Consider the following 20,368-nt stretch of genomic DNA (forward strand, 5'->3'; position numbering starts at 1 on the left):
AGACTTTTGGCATTCTCATTGAACAGGAATTAAATTTTAACTGTAACCTTAAACACATTCCAACATCCTTACTTGCACTAATTTTAACTGGTGCTAAAACTGTCCCCTATTGAAGCCTGAAGTTGACTTTATAAAAATTGAGTAGACATCACCTGTAGATGTTTAGTTGTATGAATTAGGAACTTTCACTAAAAAGAATCACAAGAAAAAGTTATGAATTTTTTTTTTAAAGCTGACAAAAACTAACAAAAGATGAATATCTACAAACATTAAGAATGAAAGATGCCCTATTTCCAAACTTGCTATAATTCTATACCTTTCCCAATTAATTACAGAGCATGGTAAGTTGTTTCATCTTAATGAGACACATGATTTTTAAATGTGTGTTTCAGGTGTGAATTTTGCACATTATATGTGGCAGAATGCAATTTTTAAGCACAATTTTGAGAATAAAGCTCCTGATAAATGGTTATTTGGTCTAGGTAGCATTTATGTTCCACATGAGTCTTCCCCAACCCCCCACTCCATCTAACTAAATCAGTATATTCTTCTATTTCTTTCTCCCTAAGTTTTAAGAGCTATTATTAAGCCATCATACTTCTTCCTTGATATTTAAATACAATGCCCATTGAGAGGAAAAAGCTTACTTAAAATCCAATAATCTACATCTAAGTTATTAGAAAGGAGAAATGCTTACAGTCGATAGATAAAACAACACAGTACCACAAATCGCTTCACACAGGGTTCCAGTCAAGTAAAGGCTGGGGAAGTCAATGTTCTTATTTTCTGCTTGGTTAACTGGATAATGGAACACTCCTGTCTATTGATTTACATGCCCTGTATCTGACACGAGCCCTATTTACTATCACAGTTATTTTTTCATGTATACATTTGTTTCCTCAAAAATATTTTCAGCAAAACACCACTCTAGGAGTTGGTACCTTAACTTCTCCCACACTGCTACAAAATAACCCTATATTCATATGCATCCTTTATTGATATTATTTATTTACACAGACACTTTCTAGTTCAATGCAAATTGTGATATTATTTATTTGGCAGCAAAGCTATCCAATGCATAATACCTTCAAAAACAAAGATTTATAGCACAGTATGTGTGTAGAAAATACTGGATAATTCTGAGTAATTTCACACCAATTAATAAATTGAATTTAGCTGTGGGATTGATACTGCTTTCTTAATCTTCTAAAAGTTTTATTCCCCCTCTCCCCTCCCCAAACAACAACTATCATGCAAGTGTAATGTATTTCATTAAGTTTTCAATGAAATTGATTCATATTGATTGCTTTGATTCATTGGACATTTAAAAATAAAGTTATACATTCTGAGCAGTACAGCTATAACAAGATGCCCTTTAGGTTGTTTTATTTAACATAAAATTAATTATCCAAAGTATTTTTAAGGGAGTAGGGGCTTTCTTAGATAATTGTCAAAGTAATGCTTAAAGACCTGGACTGAGCTAGGAAATAAAACCCTGTTGGATACCATGAGGACAGTGGAATCATCAGATTTTATTATAATAGTTGCCATTCAAATAAATTTCCTGTTTCAAAGCTGGTCTTCCTTGGACACCTTGGGGCAGAAATTCACCTGAGCCCAGCTTTGGTGCACCCAGCCAACAGGCATGAGACCAGCCTAAAATTGGGCCTTGGGCCTTCTAAGCATTTAATGTACAAATTGCTCATAGCTCTCACACCTGCAGAGGCAGCTTTCACATTTGAACAACACAAATGTTGAGCCGCAGGCTTCACCAGCAGTGATGGAAAATTAGTCCCAGGAAGTGTTTGGCACATGCAACTTGCTGCGGGATGGTAGAAGCACCTCTGCTTCTGCTGGCTCCACAGGAAGGTTGTTGTAAAACTTTGAACTTAAAAAAGTGCTTGATTTGTTGGCCACCAAAGAAGCCTGAATAGGACAGGCTTGATTCTTATTACCCAATTTCACAGTTGAGACTTAAAATATTTTACACGTGAGTGGTTTAACAAGGTGGCAACCAGTTGTTCCTTGAAAAGTGGCTTGACTCAATTTCGGGTTGGATTTTTTTCAGCCATCCTGAAGACACAGGACCTAGATTCCAAATATTGGGTCTCATTGTGTAAATTTTACCCCCTTAAAATGACGCAACAATAATAATTTCAATAATAAAAATAATTTCTATATCTTCTGTTGTATACTGTAAATTTTGAAAAATTATGAGTTTAAAAATAACATTTGTCCTGTATATTTGTTCAAAAACATATGCAATGTAATTAAAATGTTTATTAAATGTTATTACAGTAAATGTATTCTATTTCTAATAGAAAACCCACAAAACATTCGTGATTTGGTTCATGATCGTTATTTCAAACTTTTACTTACATAGAGATGATTGTTGGCAATAAAAGCTAAATTTAACTGTCGAACAAAAAAGACCAGGCCATATCTACATCTGTGTGTGCATGCCTTGATATGTTTTGTTGAATGAGCTGTACACTGTCAGTAGAATCACTAGCATGCTAACTTCCTCATTGCACATTATGGCCGCGATTCTCCCAAAAGTGCTGAATTGGTGGGAGAACTGTTCTAAATCCCGACTGTTCTGTCAGTTCAGCTTCTCGCCTGAATCTCCCCACTCTGTGCACTGCAGTGGTCCCAGTCATGAACCTCATTAAAAACCCAGGGGTGGGGGGGGGGGGGGGGGGGGGGGGGGGAGACCTATTCACATCGGAGTTTGACAGTTCTGGAGCTCTGTGCATGCGCAGTGGTCCCGATCTGTCAGACTCCCCGTTTGTTGGCCAGCTCAATCGCTGGCCATCCCAGGACCACCGCAGTGCTGCCCCTCCAGACACCCCCCCCCCCCCCCCAGCCCGATCGCAGCCCCCACAGCAATTCCCAGGCCAGCCCTAACCCCCCCCCCCCCCCCCACCTCAGAGTGCCCCAATGTACAAACCGCCTCCCCCAGCAGTGGTGATCATCCTCAAACCCCTCACCCCAGCAGACCACCCCCCCATCCGGAGGCAGCCTTCCCCCCCTGGCAGACCAACCCCGCCCCAGCCCACCCCAATCGCTGCCCTCCCTCCATCCCAGAGTGATCCTGTCTGCAGAGTGGCAGCGGGACCCCCCACTCCCAGTGGTCGCCCCTAGGCTCTGCCCACATTTGGCCCTGGCCCCTTGGCACTGCCCAATGCCTGGTGGGCACTTTGCCCCTTGGGCAATGCCAGGTTGGCACTGCCAGGGTTCCTATGTCCAGGAGGCACCACCCCCCTGCTGCCTGACACCCCCCCCCCCTTTCATTCTGGTTGGGTTTCCCGCTAGTTCCCCGAACGTGGAGAGCTGGTCTAAAGCCCGCTGGAATGACGTACTCCTGGCGGGGTGGGAGATTCAATCGGGCCCTGAAAGGTCTTGATAATTAACTCATATACATTTTTAAATCATATTAAAAAAAGATTTAAATGACTTACCTGCCTTCCCGACGGTTTCCAGTGTGGTCTGACCGGTGACTGTTCGCCAGCTCTGGGAGATACGCATGCATTCCCGGCGTTTGTACAAATCCCTGTTCAAGGCCGGAGATGCGTGTCTCCCACCGCAACCTGCCAGAAAAGTTGCGGGTCGCAGTGGGAGAATCGTGGCCGATGTTACTGTTCAGGTTTTAAAGATTTGAGATGCCACATATTAATCACAAATTGGCTATAGTGAAATCAATGCTGTTACTCAGTTCTATATAGTTTCCTTCATCCAATTTAAATTGAAATCTACAACATTAATGTTGATCTTGCTGTTGGCAATTTACTTCACAATTTCATGTGGATCTCATTTGCATTCATCCCAAATTGAAAAACCTCTGTTACCAGAACAAGTTTGGTGCAAACCATTAGAGGCCTGAAGAAGAGAAAAAATCTTCTTCTTTAAGTCCCTCTTAACCTTATTGGCATTATGAAATGTAGTTCAAAGCCATCGAACCTCGAGTTATGAACTTAACCACTGCTCCATGTTTAAAGAAGATGCATTTGTAAAAGTTTCTTTTTTGTTCCCAAGGGTTACAGAATCTGAGGCATAATGAAACATTCAAAGAAAGCCACAATATACAGTATAGGTCCCAATGATAAAAAAATAAAATCACCAAGAGAATCGTTGTCAACCTTCTGAAATAAAGTCTTGTCCCAGGCTGAAACTCCCAATGACTTCAGGTTAGGAATGGATTTACTCCATCCATATTTTGTTAAAGTTTATTAATTAGTCACAAATTGGCTTACATTAACACTACAATGAAGTTACAGTGAAAATCCCCCAGTCGCCACACTCCGGCACCTTTCGGGTACACTGAGGGAGAATTTAGCATGGCCAATGCACCTAACCAGCATGTCTTTTGGACTGTGGGAGGAAACCGGAGCACCCAGTGGAAACCCACGCAGACACGGGGAGAATGTGCAGACTCCACATAGACAGTGACACAAGCCGGGAATCGAACCCAGCTCCCTGGCGCTGTGAGGCAGTAGTGCTAACCATTGTGCCACCCGTTGGCATACATTTAAGGGAGTTCAGAAAAACAAAAGAAACCTGCATCCCCTGGTCTTTTGAATGGTAAACTATGATTATAAGTTGTGTAAATGACTGGATAATTTTGCTTGCAATTGACCTACGATTGTTTTAAGTCACTTACGTCAGTAAAAGTCGGCTCTTATACCATTGCTCCATTGAAAATCAGGAGGAAATTGGGGTCCTGCATTTTTTAAAAATGGTACGAATTAATGGATGAAGGCTGTGCAAATTATAATTGTTACTAACCAACTTCAATAGTTGGTCTAGGCTAAATTAACTGCACGGTTTCCTCCACAACATCAAGTCGGCAGCTGCCTGAGCTGTGATGTAGTCCTCAAGGACTGCCTCTGAATAGCTACTGGATTTACACAGGACAAATAACACCTGTGGAATTGTTTGCAATCGAGAGTTCAGGACCTCAAGAAGAGGATATGGGATAAATCAGAGGATAGAACCATATTTCGAGGCATTGCGTTCCAATAAAGTTTGGACAAATCTCAGAAATCGTTCTGCATTAGAGATCTTTGGAACTTATTTTCTGACAGATGGCACTTATTGAAGTCATGATGTGGAGATAAACCTGTTGGACTTTAACCTGGTGTTGTGAGGCTTCTTACTTATTGAAGTGGGAACTGTGACACAAGGCAATAAGTAAAGCGTCCACAAAAGAATCACCAGTCGGTGGGTTAAAGCAACTGACCGCGTTTACCAATCATAATTTAAATTTAAAACGGGCACTTACTGGTTTCCTAAGTGGAAGCCAATACACGCGGTGCTCTGTTTTGTGGCCAAAATCATAAGCAATCTCATGCCGCCAAGTATTTGCAGAGACGGGTCAGCTGGTCACAGCGTTGCAGCGGCAGTGCCCTTCACTGAATGGCATGGCTCGCTTTGATTATGGTGCTGTCCTACATATCATTAAATGGGACGAGGTTGAAGCAGGAAGAGATGGACCGGAACGGCTGGTTGGCCTCTCTCTCTTTTAGATAGAGGTTACAACAAGCCCTGGGGAAATTTCAGCGGCATCCCCAGCGATGGGGTTATCGATATGTCGAGTCTGGGAAGTGGCTTTGCAGCGCTGGCTCCGGGAAGCTGGAGTTCAGCATTTAAAGTATGGGGCTGCGGCTGGAGGAGCCTGCATTCAGTGTTATAACACTGTGCAGCATTCAACCCGGAGCTGGCAGTGACTGCTCAGCACCCAGCCCAGACAGACACACACAGACAGACAGGGCAATTAGATAAGCAGGGGCACTGGAAGAAAGCAGGCTGCATCTACGAGGCGTTTTCTTTTTGTGGGTGGGTGTTGGACAGAAGTTACTGTGCTCACTATAAAGTTTTTGGCCAGCTTTCCTGGTGGAGAGGCGGAAACTGAGCTGGTGTGGGGGGTTTTTCTGTTGAACGGCTGGCCTTTGGAGCAGCAGCTGGAATGTTCTGCCTGACCATTTTGTGGGTGTATTGGACCTTTTAAGTTTGGGCGAGAGCCGGAGTTCCTGATTATATTCAGAAGAGAAGGGGGCAGAAAAATCTAATCGATTTCTTTATTTTAAAGGGACAAGACTGGGGTTGGTTTTTGGAAAGTTTAAAGTCTGGGGATTTAGATAAAGGTTTGGCTTTGAAGAAGAGGAGTAAGAGGGGGGAAATCATTTTAAATTTATATCTATATGTTTTTTTGTAAAGAAAATGCCGATTGTGAGTAATTCCCAGGCGAATGGGGAAGCTCGCCCGCGTCTCCGCTTCAACGCTCGGCTCCCAGCCAAGCGCAGCTCCCGGTGCCCAGCGGGAGCAATCCGGGAACCGGCCTCTCCGGCTCCAGAGGGATCGAGCCGCCTCCTGCTGCAGCCCGCGGGGGCTCGGGCCGGCCGCCTGTCCCCGGCCGCAGGCCCGGACAATGCACTCAGGCCCCGGGCTCGGGGAGCCAGCTGCAGCCCAGCTCTCCAGCAGCAGCAGCCAGCCGGCTCGGGGGCGCTGCTCGCCGCTCGATGCAGTGCCAGGATCTCAGCAGCAGGTAAGAAGCGGCTCACTCAACATAGCCAACACTCAACTCTGTGTTACTGTGTAAAAAGTCAGGGGCTGAAGAGGATTCTCAAAATAGCCTCACTTTTCTATATATATATATATATCCAGGTCATTTACCTCCACAACATTGTTTGTGTCATTTACCTCCACAATATTGTTTAATTTTATCAATGTGTCTGCACTGTGCAAAAGAAACGCATTTTTTTTACTCCCCCTTCGATATGGTCAGAGTAACCAAATCTCTCTTCATAGACTGACTTTTGTCAGTGAAACTTTTGTCACTAAAACAGCTGGTTCAGAGACTGTCTTCCTGATTTTCAATGCCTTGATGGAGGACTCTCTCTCGGCACAGTTGATTTTGTATGCTGCATTTCTGCAAGACGGGAGTTTAGAGATTTAAGATTTTTTTTTTACGTGCGACCCCTTATCCCTGTCTCCACTTGCTCTCTCTGTCATTGTGAAGGTTTTTTTAAAAAAAAATCTGACCCATTGGATCGTGGCCACAAATGTCGGATGCAAAGCAGAAGCTCGTTACCGCCCTCACCCGTGGTAAAGTTGAGGCTGTGAAGATACTATCACTGGCAAGTCAGGTGCAGTTCCTCTCCGTGCAAATCCCATCTCCCATGTTAGGATCCTGGGTCTGCAGGTCTAAGCGAACATGCGGATTTTAAAATTGCTATAATTATTTAGGGCATTTTTCAGCAGAGCAGCTCCACAGTGGAATTATTCTTGGCTGGAAGCATGTGGTGAGCGGGGGGGGGGGGGGCGGGCGACATGCGACTAAAGAGAAGGGTGCAAAGGGAAATGTTGGCAGAGTCAGCTGCCAAGTTATAATGGCAAATATTCAAACTGGTGCCACTGTGAAAGAAACTTGGAATTGATTTGGATTCCACTGGCCACGATTTAGAAAGCTAAAATGAGCCTACATGGCACATTTTTGAGGATGTTGTGTGTCTGGTCTGACCTCTGAAAGTCTACGACAGAAAGTTAGAACTCAATTAAAATATAAAAGGGATATGTGCTTCTGGGTCCTTTTTGCTGCCACATCACAATAAGATGTTTGCTCAAGTTCATGACTAAACCACAGAATTCCAATGCCCATGCTGTTTGGTTGACCTACTGTTACCAAACCCATGCCATTTGGTTGAAACCACACCTGGGTTTCTTGTATTCATTATACTTTAAAAATAAGAGAGTGTGTGTGTTATACGCACATTCGTAACTAGCAATGAATGAATCTCTGTGAGCGCATTGAGCACTTACAGGAACGTATGGAAATATAATTGAAGCTCCTATGCTACTATACCATGTGGGTTCATTTTGGGTAGTAAACGGATTTGAGTGTTCTGAGATGGGCCTATCGTGAACAAAAGTCATTCTGTTTCAAAAGAAGTCATGGTCTTCTGTTCTCATGGGCAGAACAGTACAGCTTATGTGTTAAAATGTGTTCCTCGCATCATTCTGCCCTCTGACGTTGTCCATAGCACGCAGCCTCTCAGGACCAGACGGACCATCTGTGGTCAGCTGCTGTCAGCTGCAACTGACAGTATTGTGTTTTGTCTGAAAAGGAAGCAAAGAGGTGCATGTTTAACTATTAAAACGCTAAAATTGTTTGCTTTGTTTTTGCAATAGGATATCTAAGAAATGTCATCACATGGGAAGATGATACTTTAATTAATAGTTTGATGATACTATGCTGATAGTGTTGCATTTCCTGGTGGGAGGAGGGGAAATACAGAAATGTTGACAGGACTACTCCGGTCCTACAGATGTGTAACTTGTGAGTTCCACAGTGGGATCTTGATCAATTGGGCCAGTGGGCTGACAAATGGCAGATGGAGTTTAATTTAGATAAATGCGAGGTGATGCATTTTGGTAGATCGAACCAGGGCAGGACTTGCTCAGTTAATGGTAGGGCATTGGGGAGAGTTATAGAACAAAGAGATCTAGAGGTACAGGTTCATAGCTCCTTGAAAATGGAGTCAAAGGTGGACAGAGTGGTGAAGAAGGCATTCGGCATGGTTGGTTTCATTGGTCAGAACATTGAATACAGGAGTTGGGACGTCTTGTTGAAGTTGTACAAGACATTGGTAAGGCCACACTTGGAATACTGTGTACAGTTCTGGTCACCCTGTGATAGAAAGGATATTATTAAACTAGAAAGAGTGCAGAAAAGATTTACCAAGATGCTACCAGGACTTGATGGTTTGAGTTATAAGGAGAGGCTGGATAGACTGGGACTTTTTTCTCTGGAGCGTAGGAAGCTTAGGGGTGATCTTATAGAGGTCTATAAAATAATGAGGGATACAGATCAGCTAGATAGTCAATATCTTTTCCCAAAGGTAGGGGAGTCTAAAACTTGAGGGCATAGGTTTAAGGTGAGGGGTGAGAGATACCAAAGGGACCAGAGGAGCAATTGTTCCTCACAGAGGGTGGTGAGTGTCTGGAACAAGCAGCCAGAGGTAGTAGTAGAGGCGGGTACAATTTTGTCTTTTAAAAAGCATTTAGACAGTTACATGGGTAAGATGGGTATAGAGGGATATGGGCCAAATGCGGGCAATTGGGACTAGCTTAGGGGTTTAAAAAAAAGGAACGGCATGGACAAGTTGGGCCAAAAGGCCTGTTTCCATGCTGTAAACCTCTGACGCTACGAGTGCTATTTGATAGAGGTGCCTCCTTCCCTGAAGAGTCCTATCCTCCTAGCATAAAGATACATAGCAAAGCCACAGATACTAGAGGAGCGTGATGGCATAGTGGTATTGTCACTGGAATAGTAATCTAGAGACCTGTGTTCAGTTTGGGCAGCACGGTGGCACAGTGGTTAGCACTGCTGCCTCACAGTGTCAGGGATCCAGGTTCAATTCTGGCCTCAAGTGACTGTGTGGAGTTTGCACTTTCTCCCCGTGTCTGCGTAGGTTTCCTCCGGGTGCTCCAATTTCCTCCCACAGCCCAAAGATGTGCGAGTTAGGTTGATTGCCCATGATAAATTGAATGTGGTGTCAAGGGGATTAGCAGGATAAATGTGTGGGGTTGCGGGAATAGGGCCTGGGTGGGATTGATTGTTGGTACATACTCGATGGGCCAAATGGTCTCCTGTGCTGGATTCTAGGGGATTCTATGATAAGTTCCACCTTGGCAAATATGAGTTCAATTAAAAAAAATATCTGAAACCATTGTTGTAAAAACCCATCTAATTCTTTGGAGGAAGGAACCCTGCTTACATGTGAGTCCAGATTAAAAGCAACATGGTGACTCTTAAACGCCACCTAGTTCAGGAACAGTCAGGGATGGGAAACAAATGCAGGCGTAGCCAGCAGCACCCACATCCCATGAATTCATTTTTTAAAATTAGCAATGTATTTACATTGTCAGTAGGGCGGCATGGTGGCACAGTGGTTAGCACTGCTGCCTCACAGCGTCAGAGACCCGAGTTCAATTCCAGCCTTGGTTGACTGTCTGTGTGGAGTTTGTATGTTTTCCCCCTGTCTACATGGGTTTTCACCAGGTGCTCCGGTTTCCTCCTACAGTCCAAAGATGTGCAGGTGAGGTAGATTGGCAATGTTAAATTGCCCCTTAGTGTTCTAAGATGTGTAGGTTAGGGGGGGGTTAGTGGGGTAAAATACGTAGGGTTACGGGGATAGGGCCTGGGTAAGATGTTCTATCGGAGAGTCAGTGCAGACATGATGGACTGAATGGCCTCCTTCTGCACTGTAGGGATTCTATTGTATAATTGTGAATCTAAAAGGGCCAAATCTAAGCTCCCCAAGAAAATTTGTGGTCTGTGGTACAGAAGGAGACAATAAATCTTGCCTCTTTGAAAGTAAATTAGATAAATTGCTTATGCAGAGATGACTTTTCCAGTCAGTAACTTGAAAATAACCCTGTCTATACTGTTTAACTTATAAACAATTAGTGATCAGAAACAGGCATTGTAAGTAAGACTCCTTACAGATTTTAATGTGAACTGTCAGGTTAAAAAATTGCCTAAATCTAGATGTTTCTTTTAAATCTATGCAATTTGTAACCATATGTTGGGCTGTTTACATCGAAAAATATTTGACAATGGTTGACACAGATTTAATTTTAAAAAATGGATGGTAAGCCAAGAGGGAAATATTAAGGGTGACAAAAGCTTGATCAAATAGGTGGGTTTAAATAAGAGTGAGAGATGAGTTGGAGTGATTTTTAGGGAGGGAATTTCATTGATTGGAGACTAGGCAGCTGAAAGCATAGTTGCCAATAGTGAAGCCAAGAAAAGCAGGTTGCTCAAGAGACGAGACCAGGTTAGAGGAATAGAAAGTTCAGGAGGGGGATCATGGGGCTTGAGGAGGCCAAAGAAGCAAAGAAGGTCGGGGTATGAAAGGGATTTAAGCACTAGATAAGAAATTTAAATTTGAAGCATTGGGAAGAGAGTTAATGTAGGCAAGCGAGGATAGAATTGATGAGTGAGCGGGACTTGGTGTGAAATAGGATAGGAATGGAGTTTTGAAAGAGCTGCTGCTTGTGGAATGTAAAGAATGGGAGCGTGGACAGGAGATTACTCCAGCAGAAGATATCAATGTTACATGAATGGACTTGGGTGGTCACTGATGAAGCAAAGGAGTCTGGGGTCAGTTACTCAGCACAGAGTCAAAGAGGCTGAACAGCATAGACAGTGGCTGGTGCTGGGGGTTGAATCAGTTACAAAACTGTGGATTTTGAGAGAGAGGCCTAAGATGATGGTTTCAATCTTCCCTGTTGCCTAGCTCATGGATTACAGCTCGTCCAAGATTAAATATTAATCCCTAACACTCGATTGTCAGATGGGTCTCTCAACCTGACTCCTCCTGGACCCACAATGAAGATAGCGAATTGAGATCTAAGTTCAGTATAGAAAATTCAGAGTGGAATTGAAAAAGCAAATAGGAGAAGCAAAGCATGTGTATGAGAAGAGACTGGCAGCAAACATAAACAAGGAATCCAAAGGTATTCTATCGGTTTATAAAAAGTAAGAGTGGCAAAAGGAGGAGTGGGGCCAAGGCAGGCGTCCTAAATTGGCTAAGGTACAAAATTAACATTTTGAATTTGTCTTTACCAAGGAAGAAGATGCCACCCGGTTCATGGTAAAAGAATGGATTGTTTCGACAAGAGATGTAAAATTGGCAATGAGGGGATATTGGATAGGCTGATTGTACTTAAAAGTTAATAAGACATCAGGACCAGATGAGATGCATCCCAGGATACGTAGGGAAATAGGGAGAACATTGCAGAGACGCTTGCCACTATTTTCCAATCCTCATTAGATATGGGGTGCTGTCAGAGCATTGAAGAATTGCAAATGTTGCATTCTTGTTCAAAAATATATGTAACAATAGTATCCTCAGTTTAACCTTGGCGGTCAGTAAATGTTTAGAAATTATGATTTGGTAACAGTTATTTGAGAACTTGCTAGTTAATTAGGAGGGTCAGCAGCAATTTGCCAAGGGGAAACACATTTTAAACTAATTTGCTGAAGTTCTTTGAGCAGGTAACAGAGGGGGTTGATGAGGGCAATGCTGTTGATGTGGTGTGCAGAGACTTCCAAAAGGTGTTTGATACGGTGTGGCGCAACAAACCTGTGAACAAAGTTAGAGCTTATGGAATAAAAGGGACAGTAGAAATGTGGATACCAAATTGGCTGAGTGATAGGAAACAGACTAGTGGTGAATGGTTGTTTGTTGGACTGGAAGAAGGTTTATAAGAGGAAACCCCTGCTCTTTACCGAGACCATGGTATAAAGGGCACAATTTCAGAATTTGTAGATGATGCAAAACATGAAAGTTTTAGGCAGTTCAAAAGGACACGGACACATTGGTGGAACGGGTGGACAAGTGTCAGGTGAAGTTCTGAAAAGTGGTTCATTTTGGTAGGAAGAATGTGGAGAGAGAATATAAAATAAACTTCTAAAGGAGATGCAGGAGCAGAGGGACTGGGTGTATATGTGTAGAAATCATTGAAGGTGGCAGGAGAGGTTGAGAGCATGGGTAATGAAGTATAACTGGGCTTAAAAAAGCCCAGTTAAGGAAGTCACGATAAACTTTCGTAAAACATTGGTTCGGCCTCAACTGGAGAATTGCATCCAGTTTTAGACACCACACTTCAGGAAGGATATGAAGGCATTGGAGAGAGTGCAGAAAAGATACACAAGGATGATTCCAGAGACGAGGAATTTCAGCAATGAAGATAGATTGGAGAAGTTACGACTGTTTTCCTTGAAGAGAAGGTTGAGAGGAGATTTTGTGGAGGTTTTGCTTATTGTTGTAGATAAATAATACCTCTGAGACTAGTCGTGAGTCAAAGTACAGTGGTTTATTTTCATAAGCTTGTGGGAGAAGTCCGATCCCTAACGCGGTCTCCAGACTTCTCCCCGAATGCAGGTTAAGATCAAATATTTATAATATATTTTCGCCCCTGGTCACGTCCGCATTTTCTCACGATTATTGCTGCCTCAGCACCTCCGCGTAGTCCGGTGTAATCGTGGCCATCTCAAGGCTGCAACTATCTGTTCTGTCGCCTCTATGTCCAGCAGACAAGATTATAAGTTTGCATAAACAAGTTAACTGATGTACAGGGGCCTATATAACAATTTATATCAATAAGGATGAATAGTATATAATGAATATATATGTATCTATTATTATACGATCACAGAAGGCATCCACCATGTTAAACAGCAAAGTACATAATATAAAAGAACACAAAATGGATTCTAGCCCAGCTTCTACTAGCTGGGTTAGCCACATTCCTGAACACAATTAGCTGGGAAAAATCATGAGCTTGTACACAGCAGCTGCTTCTCTTATCTGTTTGGATACACGAAAACAAGCTCTACGGACATGAAAACAAGCTCTACAATGCTTCTCACAAATCTCTAAGTAATATAATGTTCGGATTTCAATGCTTTGCACAAGTGTTACAAAGTTCATTGACCCATTCCCATCTTCAATTATCATGAGGGGTTTAGACAGAATAGAGGGGGAAAAACTCCCCATTAGTAGAAGAATCAAGAGCAAGAGGGCACAAATTTAAGGTAATTGGCAAAAATAAGCAATGGCTTGAGGAAAATCCTTTTTCCGCAGCAAGTGATTGGGGCCTGGAATACACTGCATGAGAGTGGTGGAGGAAGAATCATGACATTCCAAAGAAAATTGAAGCATTATCTGAAGCGGAAGATTGACAGGAAAAGGCAGGACAGTGGCACAAGTAAATTGCTCTTGTCGTGAGCCAGCACAGACATGTGGGCTTTCTATTTTTTTTTAAAAGTCACTTGCCTTCTTCCATCATTTTTTGATAGGTTAAATGAGTGGCAAAAAAGTTTGGAGATGGATTATAATGCAGGGAAAATGAGAGATGGTCCACTTTGCAGAAAGATTGGATAAGCAGAATATTTAAAAAGAGAGACATGATTTGCTTCAGTGCAGAATGACCTGGGTATCCTTGTAACTGAATCACAAAATGTCAGCATGCGGAGACAGCAAGTAATTAGAAATGTAAATAGAATGTTGGCCTTTATTGCTCAGGGACTGGAGTATAAATGTAGGGCAGTCTTGACTGCACAAGGTATTGGTGGTGAGACTACATCTGGAACACTGGGTACAGTTTTGGTCATCATCCTTAAGGAGGGATATGTTTGTATTGGAAGCAGTTTAGAGAAGGTCCCAGGCTGATTCTTAGGATGAAGGGGTTGTCTTGTGATGAAAGGTTAAGCAGGTTGGGCCTATATTTATTGGAGTTCAGAAGAATGAGAGGTGGTTTTATTGAAACATATAATATTCTGAGATTTAATGGGAATAAAGGGGAAAACTTTCCACTGGTTGGAGTCATACCGAGTACAAACGAAGATGGTTGTGGTTGTTAAAGGTCAAGCATCTCAGTGCCAGAACATCTCTGCTGGAGTTCCTCAGGGCAGTGTCTGCGGTCCAACCACCTTTAGCTACTTTATCAATTACCTTCTCTCCATTATAATATCATAAGTGGGGATGTTTGCATAATGTTCAGCACCATTTGCAATGATTCAGCCAATGAAGCAACACATGTTCATAAAAACAGCATGACCTGAACAACATTGAGACTTTGGTTGATGTGTGACTCAAGGGTTACAGTGCTACTTAAGTGCCAGTCAATGGCCATCTCTCCTTGAAATTTCACCATTGCCAAATCTCCCATTATCAATATTCTGGGAGTTGCAACTGAACTGGACTAGCCATATAAATACTACAGCTGCAAGAGCAGGTCAGAGGCTGAGAAATCTAACTCGCATCCTGACTCCTCAAGGCATGTCCACCATCTACAAGCCACAAGTCAGGAGTGTGATGGAATACTCTCCACTTGTCTGGATGAGTGCAGCTCTAACAACATTTAAGAAGCTTGAACCCATTCCAGCCAAAGCAGCCCGCTTGATTGGCGCCGCATCTACCATCTTCAACACACATTGCCTCCACCACCAATGCACAGTATGTACCATCTACAAGCTGTATTGCAGAAACTCACCAAAGCTCTTTCGACAGCATCTTCCAAACTTGCAACCTCTGCCACCTAGAAGACAAGGGCAGCAGATGCATGGGAAATCAGGCCACACATCCTGATTTGGAACTGTATCGGCATTTCTTCACTGGTCGCTGGGTCAAAATCCTGAAACTCTCTTCCTAACAGCATTGTGGGTGTACCTACACCACATGGACTGGAGCAGCTCACCACCACCTTCTCAAGGGCAATTGGGGATGGGCAAAAACTGCATGCCTAGCCAGCAACATTCACATCCCATGAAAGGATAAGAAAATAACTGAGATGCTGAGAGGATGTTTCTCTCCCTTGAGGGAGAGACAAAAACTAGACGACACACTCTTTAAAAATAAGAGGTCTCTGATGTAAGATGGAGAAATGAAGGCATTTCTTCTCTCAGACAGCGATTAATACTTGGAATTCTCTTCCCCAGCAAGTAGTGAAGGTGGAGCTATTGAATATACCAAAGGCTGAGGCTCTGTTCCACAGATTCCGATTTGCAATCAAGGGCTACAGTGGGACAGGCAGGAATGTGAATTTGAGGCCTTAATCAGAACAGTCATGATCCGATTGGATAGCGGAGCAGGCTTGAGGGGCTGAATGGTCTCCTATTATGTTCAGCTCATGGGGAAGCACCAACATCGGCTCCATGGAAGTCTTTGGTTCCAATGACCATTGTGCCTCAGTTATGTCATGCAAGTACAATTTGAAAAATATGAAAGGGCACCACTGATTTCCATAGGTGCCCTTCTCACTTTCTCAGTACATCAGGTTAACATTGGAACCAGTGATTAGATATTGGACGCCGCAAGGGCTATTTTTACATTCTGTATTCAGTTTCTACCATGTGAGAAGTGTTAAAATTGATCCCCATGGTTTTCCATCTTGATCTTTAATTATAGTAGTTTTCTTTTTAAAAAGACGTTAGAATTTTCCACACCAACTCTTATCCTGCATGTTTGAAATGATTTTTCTTTACTGAACTCATTTTGAGTTTGAAATTTATTGTACAACCAGTGCTAGACTTTTATTGCTTTATTTTAACCTCTTACAAATTTTTCTTTTAACTACAAAACTGTGTGCTCAATGATCGCTAAATTAAAATCCCATGATGTTGGTCTGCCATTGATTATAATCTAATCTTTTTTTCATAAATTGCATTCATTAAAGTACCATTTGGCCATTCAGGATGGCACTGTGGTTAGCACTGCTGCCTCACAGCTCCAGGGACCCTGGTTCAATTCCAGCCTTGGGTCACTGACTGTGTGGAGTTTGCACATTCTCTCTGTTCTGCGTGGGTTTCCTCCGGGTGTTCCAGATGCGCAGGTTAGGTGGTTTGGTCATGCTAAATTGCCCCTTAGTGTCAGGGGGATTAGGAGGATAAATACTGTGGTTACGGGGATAGGGCCTGGGTGGGATTGCTGTCGGTGCAGGTTCAATGGGCCAAATGTCGTCCTCCTGCACTGTAGGGATTCTATGTACTGGTTCTCTTCCCTTATGTTTCATCCATATTTCAAATGAGACATGAAGCTGAGGCTCAGTTTACCCTGCTGGGTGGATGTTAAGGTGGCCCTTCATCTTGTTTTCAGGTGATCTGTACCCTGTACTTTACCTTATTTTAACACCAGACACCTAAATTGTTCAGTATTTTAAAGCACATAGTCTCTGGGGAAGCATGTAAAATATAAATTATTGATCCTGTCTGTGCTTGCAAAGATCAGCCCAAGGATCCTATCAGACCTACCTTTTTGCGCATCTTTATAATCCCCTAATTTTACATTGCTGTGCTGCATAACTTTGACATAGAGCCACTTTGATGCACACAATTCTCAACTAGCTGATTTAAAAGCATCACTTTTAATCTACTTTGACTTCTTCTAGGTTCATTAGAAGTATGAAATGTACAAGCTCCCCTAGTTTAGCTTGATCTAAGACACTGGGTTCATTATGTAAAGTATTCTCACCCATTTGAGCAGATCGTCCCGATATGAACTTATTTTATTACTGAAAAGAGAGACGTGTTGCTGAAGCTTTTTATCTTGCACTCATCAGAAGACATGCAAGAATTCCAAATTTCAAACGATCACAGCAGTTTGCCCGACAGGAGAAAAGGATGACTCTGATTAGCCGAGACGTTGCCATGGAGAAAGCAATGGGGAGCTATAGGCAGTCCAACCTCATGGGTAATTCCAGAAAGGCGCAAGGCTTGAACATCATTCTATGATTGGACAGCACTAGCTGAACAATCCTAAGCGGAACAATAGCGACATTAGTACTAATTTAAGATAGTCAGTTGAGCTCATAATATCACTCATTTATGCTTGCTCGAAGCAACATATATTAATATGCAGGGACCCATTCTGGAAAAAAGAGTACGTTCAAGCCTGGCATGTTTTTTTTTTCAATTCCCCAGGACTCAATGGTTCTTCGTTGGCTGAGGCATTGCCATGGAGAAAGCAATCAAAATTGACTTGCAACCAATCAGTACCTTTTTCTCCTGTAGTACATATTGTTGTGGTTATTTGGCATTCTTGCACTTGTCCTTTTAGCAACATTCAAATTCTGTATTTTTTTAAAATGCGCAAATACGTGTGCGTGGGGTTAGTCAGACGTTTCCAGTATTTTTGAGCTTTGTTTCTGGCTGCCCTCATGGATTTAAAATATCCCCTGGCACTGTTTGAAGAGGAGCATGGGTGTTCTCCCAATGTCTTGACCAGTATTTATTCTGTGACCAACATCACTAAAACAGAATAGCTAGTCCTTATTGCATTGCTGCTTGTGATACTAACTGTGAAGAAATTGGTTGCCTGCTCAATGTGATTAACTTTTTCTATGACAACAAGATGGGTAAGATGGTCAATAACAGGGCAGCATCAGAACCCTTGAGATCCACAGTAGGGCCAAACAGAGTTGTGTTCTGGCACTGACAGTCTTTGGCATATTCTTCTCTTTGCTGCTCTCAGATGCCTTCAGCTCATCTGCTACTTACATAACAGTGCTAACAAAGCTGTTCCGTGTTGCTCGGCTGAGATCCAAGACAAAGGTACGCCAAGTCCTCGGGGAGTAGCTCTATGCGGACAATGCCACACTAGCATTCCACACTGAGGAACACATTCAGCAGCAACTGGACATACTTTTCCATGCCATCAGCATCAAGAAATCAAATATCATGTTCCAGGATGTTGCCATACTGGCATCTATCAGCATTGACAATATGACACTGAAGTTTGTTGATAGCTTCACATATGTAGACTCCATAATCACCAACAATCTGCCACTTGATATTGAAATTCACACATGCATCACAAAAGCTGCTGCTATGTCAGTCAAGTAAGTGAGCTAAACAACAGCAACCTGACTAAGAGCACCAAACTGTGAGTGTGCATCCTCGGCATACTGCTCTACAGTGAGTAGACCTGGACAACATATGCTGGGCAGGAGAAAAATATGCGTAGTTTTCATCTCCACTGTTTCAGATTATCCATGGCATCTCTTGGCCGAACAGGGTCAACAACCTGGAAGTCTTGGAGTGTGCTAATTCCATCAGTGTATTCTCATTGGTAAGCCAACAACATCTGTATTGGCTTGGCCACATTCATCAAATGGATTGTGGCTGTTTATAGAAAGACCTTCTGTATGGTGAACTGATCACCACCTGGGTACGACCTGCTGGGTGGTCCATACCTGTCCTATAAGGATGCCTGCAAGTGAGATGTGAAGATGGCAGACATTGACACTGACAACGGGGAGACAACCACACATGGCTATGACTTCTGGAGGATGACTGTTTGGAGGAGGTGAGCAGAAATGAAGAGCTCAGCTAGTCAAGAAGAGGGCCCAGAGAAAACAGAGGCCAGTGAATCGTGCATTTTCTCAGTCCACCGTCTTCATCTGCAGCAAATGTAGCAGAGACCGCCATTCCAAAGTGAAGCCACACCAGACAAATGCTTAATACAAAGTTAACCAACATGGCACAAGTCATAATCTTATCAGATTGGAAGGTTGCTGCAAAATGAATAAAATGAAGTGTGATAGCAGTAAGTGACTGGAAGGTTATTTGATTTAACTTGCTTGAATGGATTACTCCCAGTAAATGTAAAGAGAAGCTTGATTTTAAAATATTCATCTGGATTTTTCAGAATAAACAAACTGTTGCAAAATAAGTTTTGTCACTTGCTGTAAATTTAAACGAGTAAGGTATTTCATCTCATTACTGAAGATTTGTTTAAGTCAAAATATTTAAACTTGCAATGCAGCACAATCTTTTTTTTGCATCAGTGGTGCAGCCAGATCAGTTGCTAGATGGATATACACTTCAGAACGTGATCTGAAAAATAAGGGATAATTTGTGCACCTTCTCTTGAAATACTTCATGTTCCAACTAGATCAGGAAGTAGCTGGGATGCATTGTGGACTAAAGTTTAAGTTCATTTGAGTGTCACAAGTAGGCTTACATTAACACTGCAATGAAGTTACTGTGAAAATCCCTGATTTACCACACTCTGATGCCTGTTCGGGTACACTGTGGGAGAATTTAGCATGGCCAATGCACCTAACCAGCACGTCTTTCTGTCTGTGGGAGGAAACTGGAGGAAACCCACGCAGACACAGGGAGAATGTGCACACTCCTCACAGACAGTAACCCAAGCCGGGAATCAAACCCGGGTCCCTGGTGCTGTGAGGCAGCAGTGCTAATCACTGGGTCACCCTAATAACTAATAAGTAGTTATTATAAATTCTTGACAATTCACAGCATATCTTAACTGCCCTCTGACATGGCCTAGAAAGGTCAGTTCAAGGCCAATTAGGGGTGGGCAACAAATGCTGGCCTTGTCAATGATGCCCACATCCCATGAAAGAATAAAGAAAAAAATCAATTTCTCAAGGAGATGTTGAGCACAGATCTGGGTAAACCCAGAATTTGAAAATAGATGGATTCACGATGCCATTGTTTCTTTAGAAGGAACTCTTCAAAATTCAGTTAATGAAAACACAACAAAACTTACTCCAACTTATAAATAAAAGAGTTTAATAAAGAAACATCATTACTCCAAACTTGGGGCCTTGCCCTGGGCCAATCCAAGTTCCCTACAATTCTACGTAGTTCCCTATTTATAGTGATCAGCTGACTATTACATCACTCTGTAATTGGTTCCATGGTTTACTGGGTCAGCTGACCCTTGCATCTTGTTCCCATTGGTCACATTACATCCAATAAAAAGTTGTCACCGGTTACATTCTAACAGCCATGATGTCTTAAGTTTGTTAGTTACTTTGGCGAATTTCATTAGTC

General features: G+C 42.6%; 1 protein-coding gene across 1 annotated transcript in view; it reads left to right on the plus strand.

Moving 5' to 3' along the window:
- The first annotated feature begins 5,417 nt into the window (after nucleotides 1–5,417).
- Nucleotides 5,418–20,368, plus strand: part of rnf44 (ring finger protein 44) — a 149,637-nt gene continuing 134,686 nt past the window's right edge. The window contains exons 1-2 of the mRNA XM_078231043.1: nucleotides 5,418–5,504; nucleotides 6,217–6,544. Of these exons, the coding sequence (XP_078087169.1) occupies nucleotides 5,421–5,504; nucleotides 6,217–6,544 (412 nt within the window). The 5' untranslated portion in view covers nucleotides 5,418–5,420. The remainder of the gene's footprint in view (nucleotides 5,505–6,216; nucleotides 6,545–20,368) is intronic.

Source organism: Mustelus asterias, chromosome 16 (genome assembly GCF_964213995.1).
Source record: "Mustelus asterias chromosome 16, sMusAst1.hap1.1, whole genome shotgun sequence".
Taxonomy (NCBI): Eukaryota; Metazoa; Chordata; class Chondrichthyes; order Carcharhiniformes; family Triakidae; genus Mustelus; species Mustelus asterias.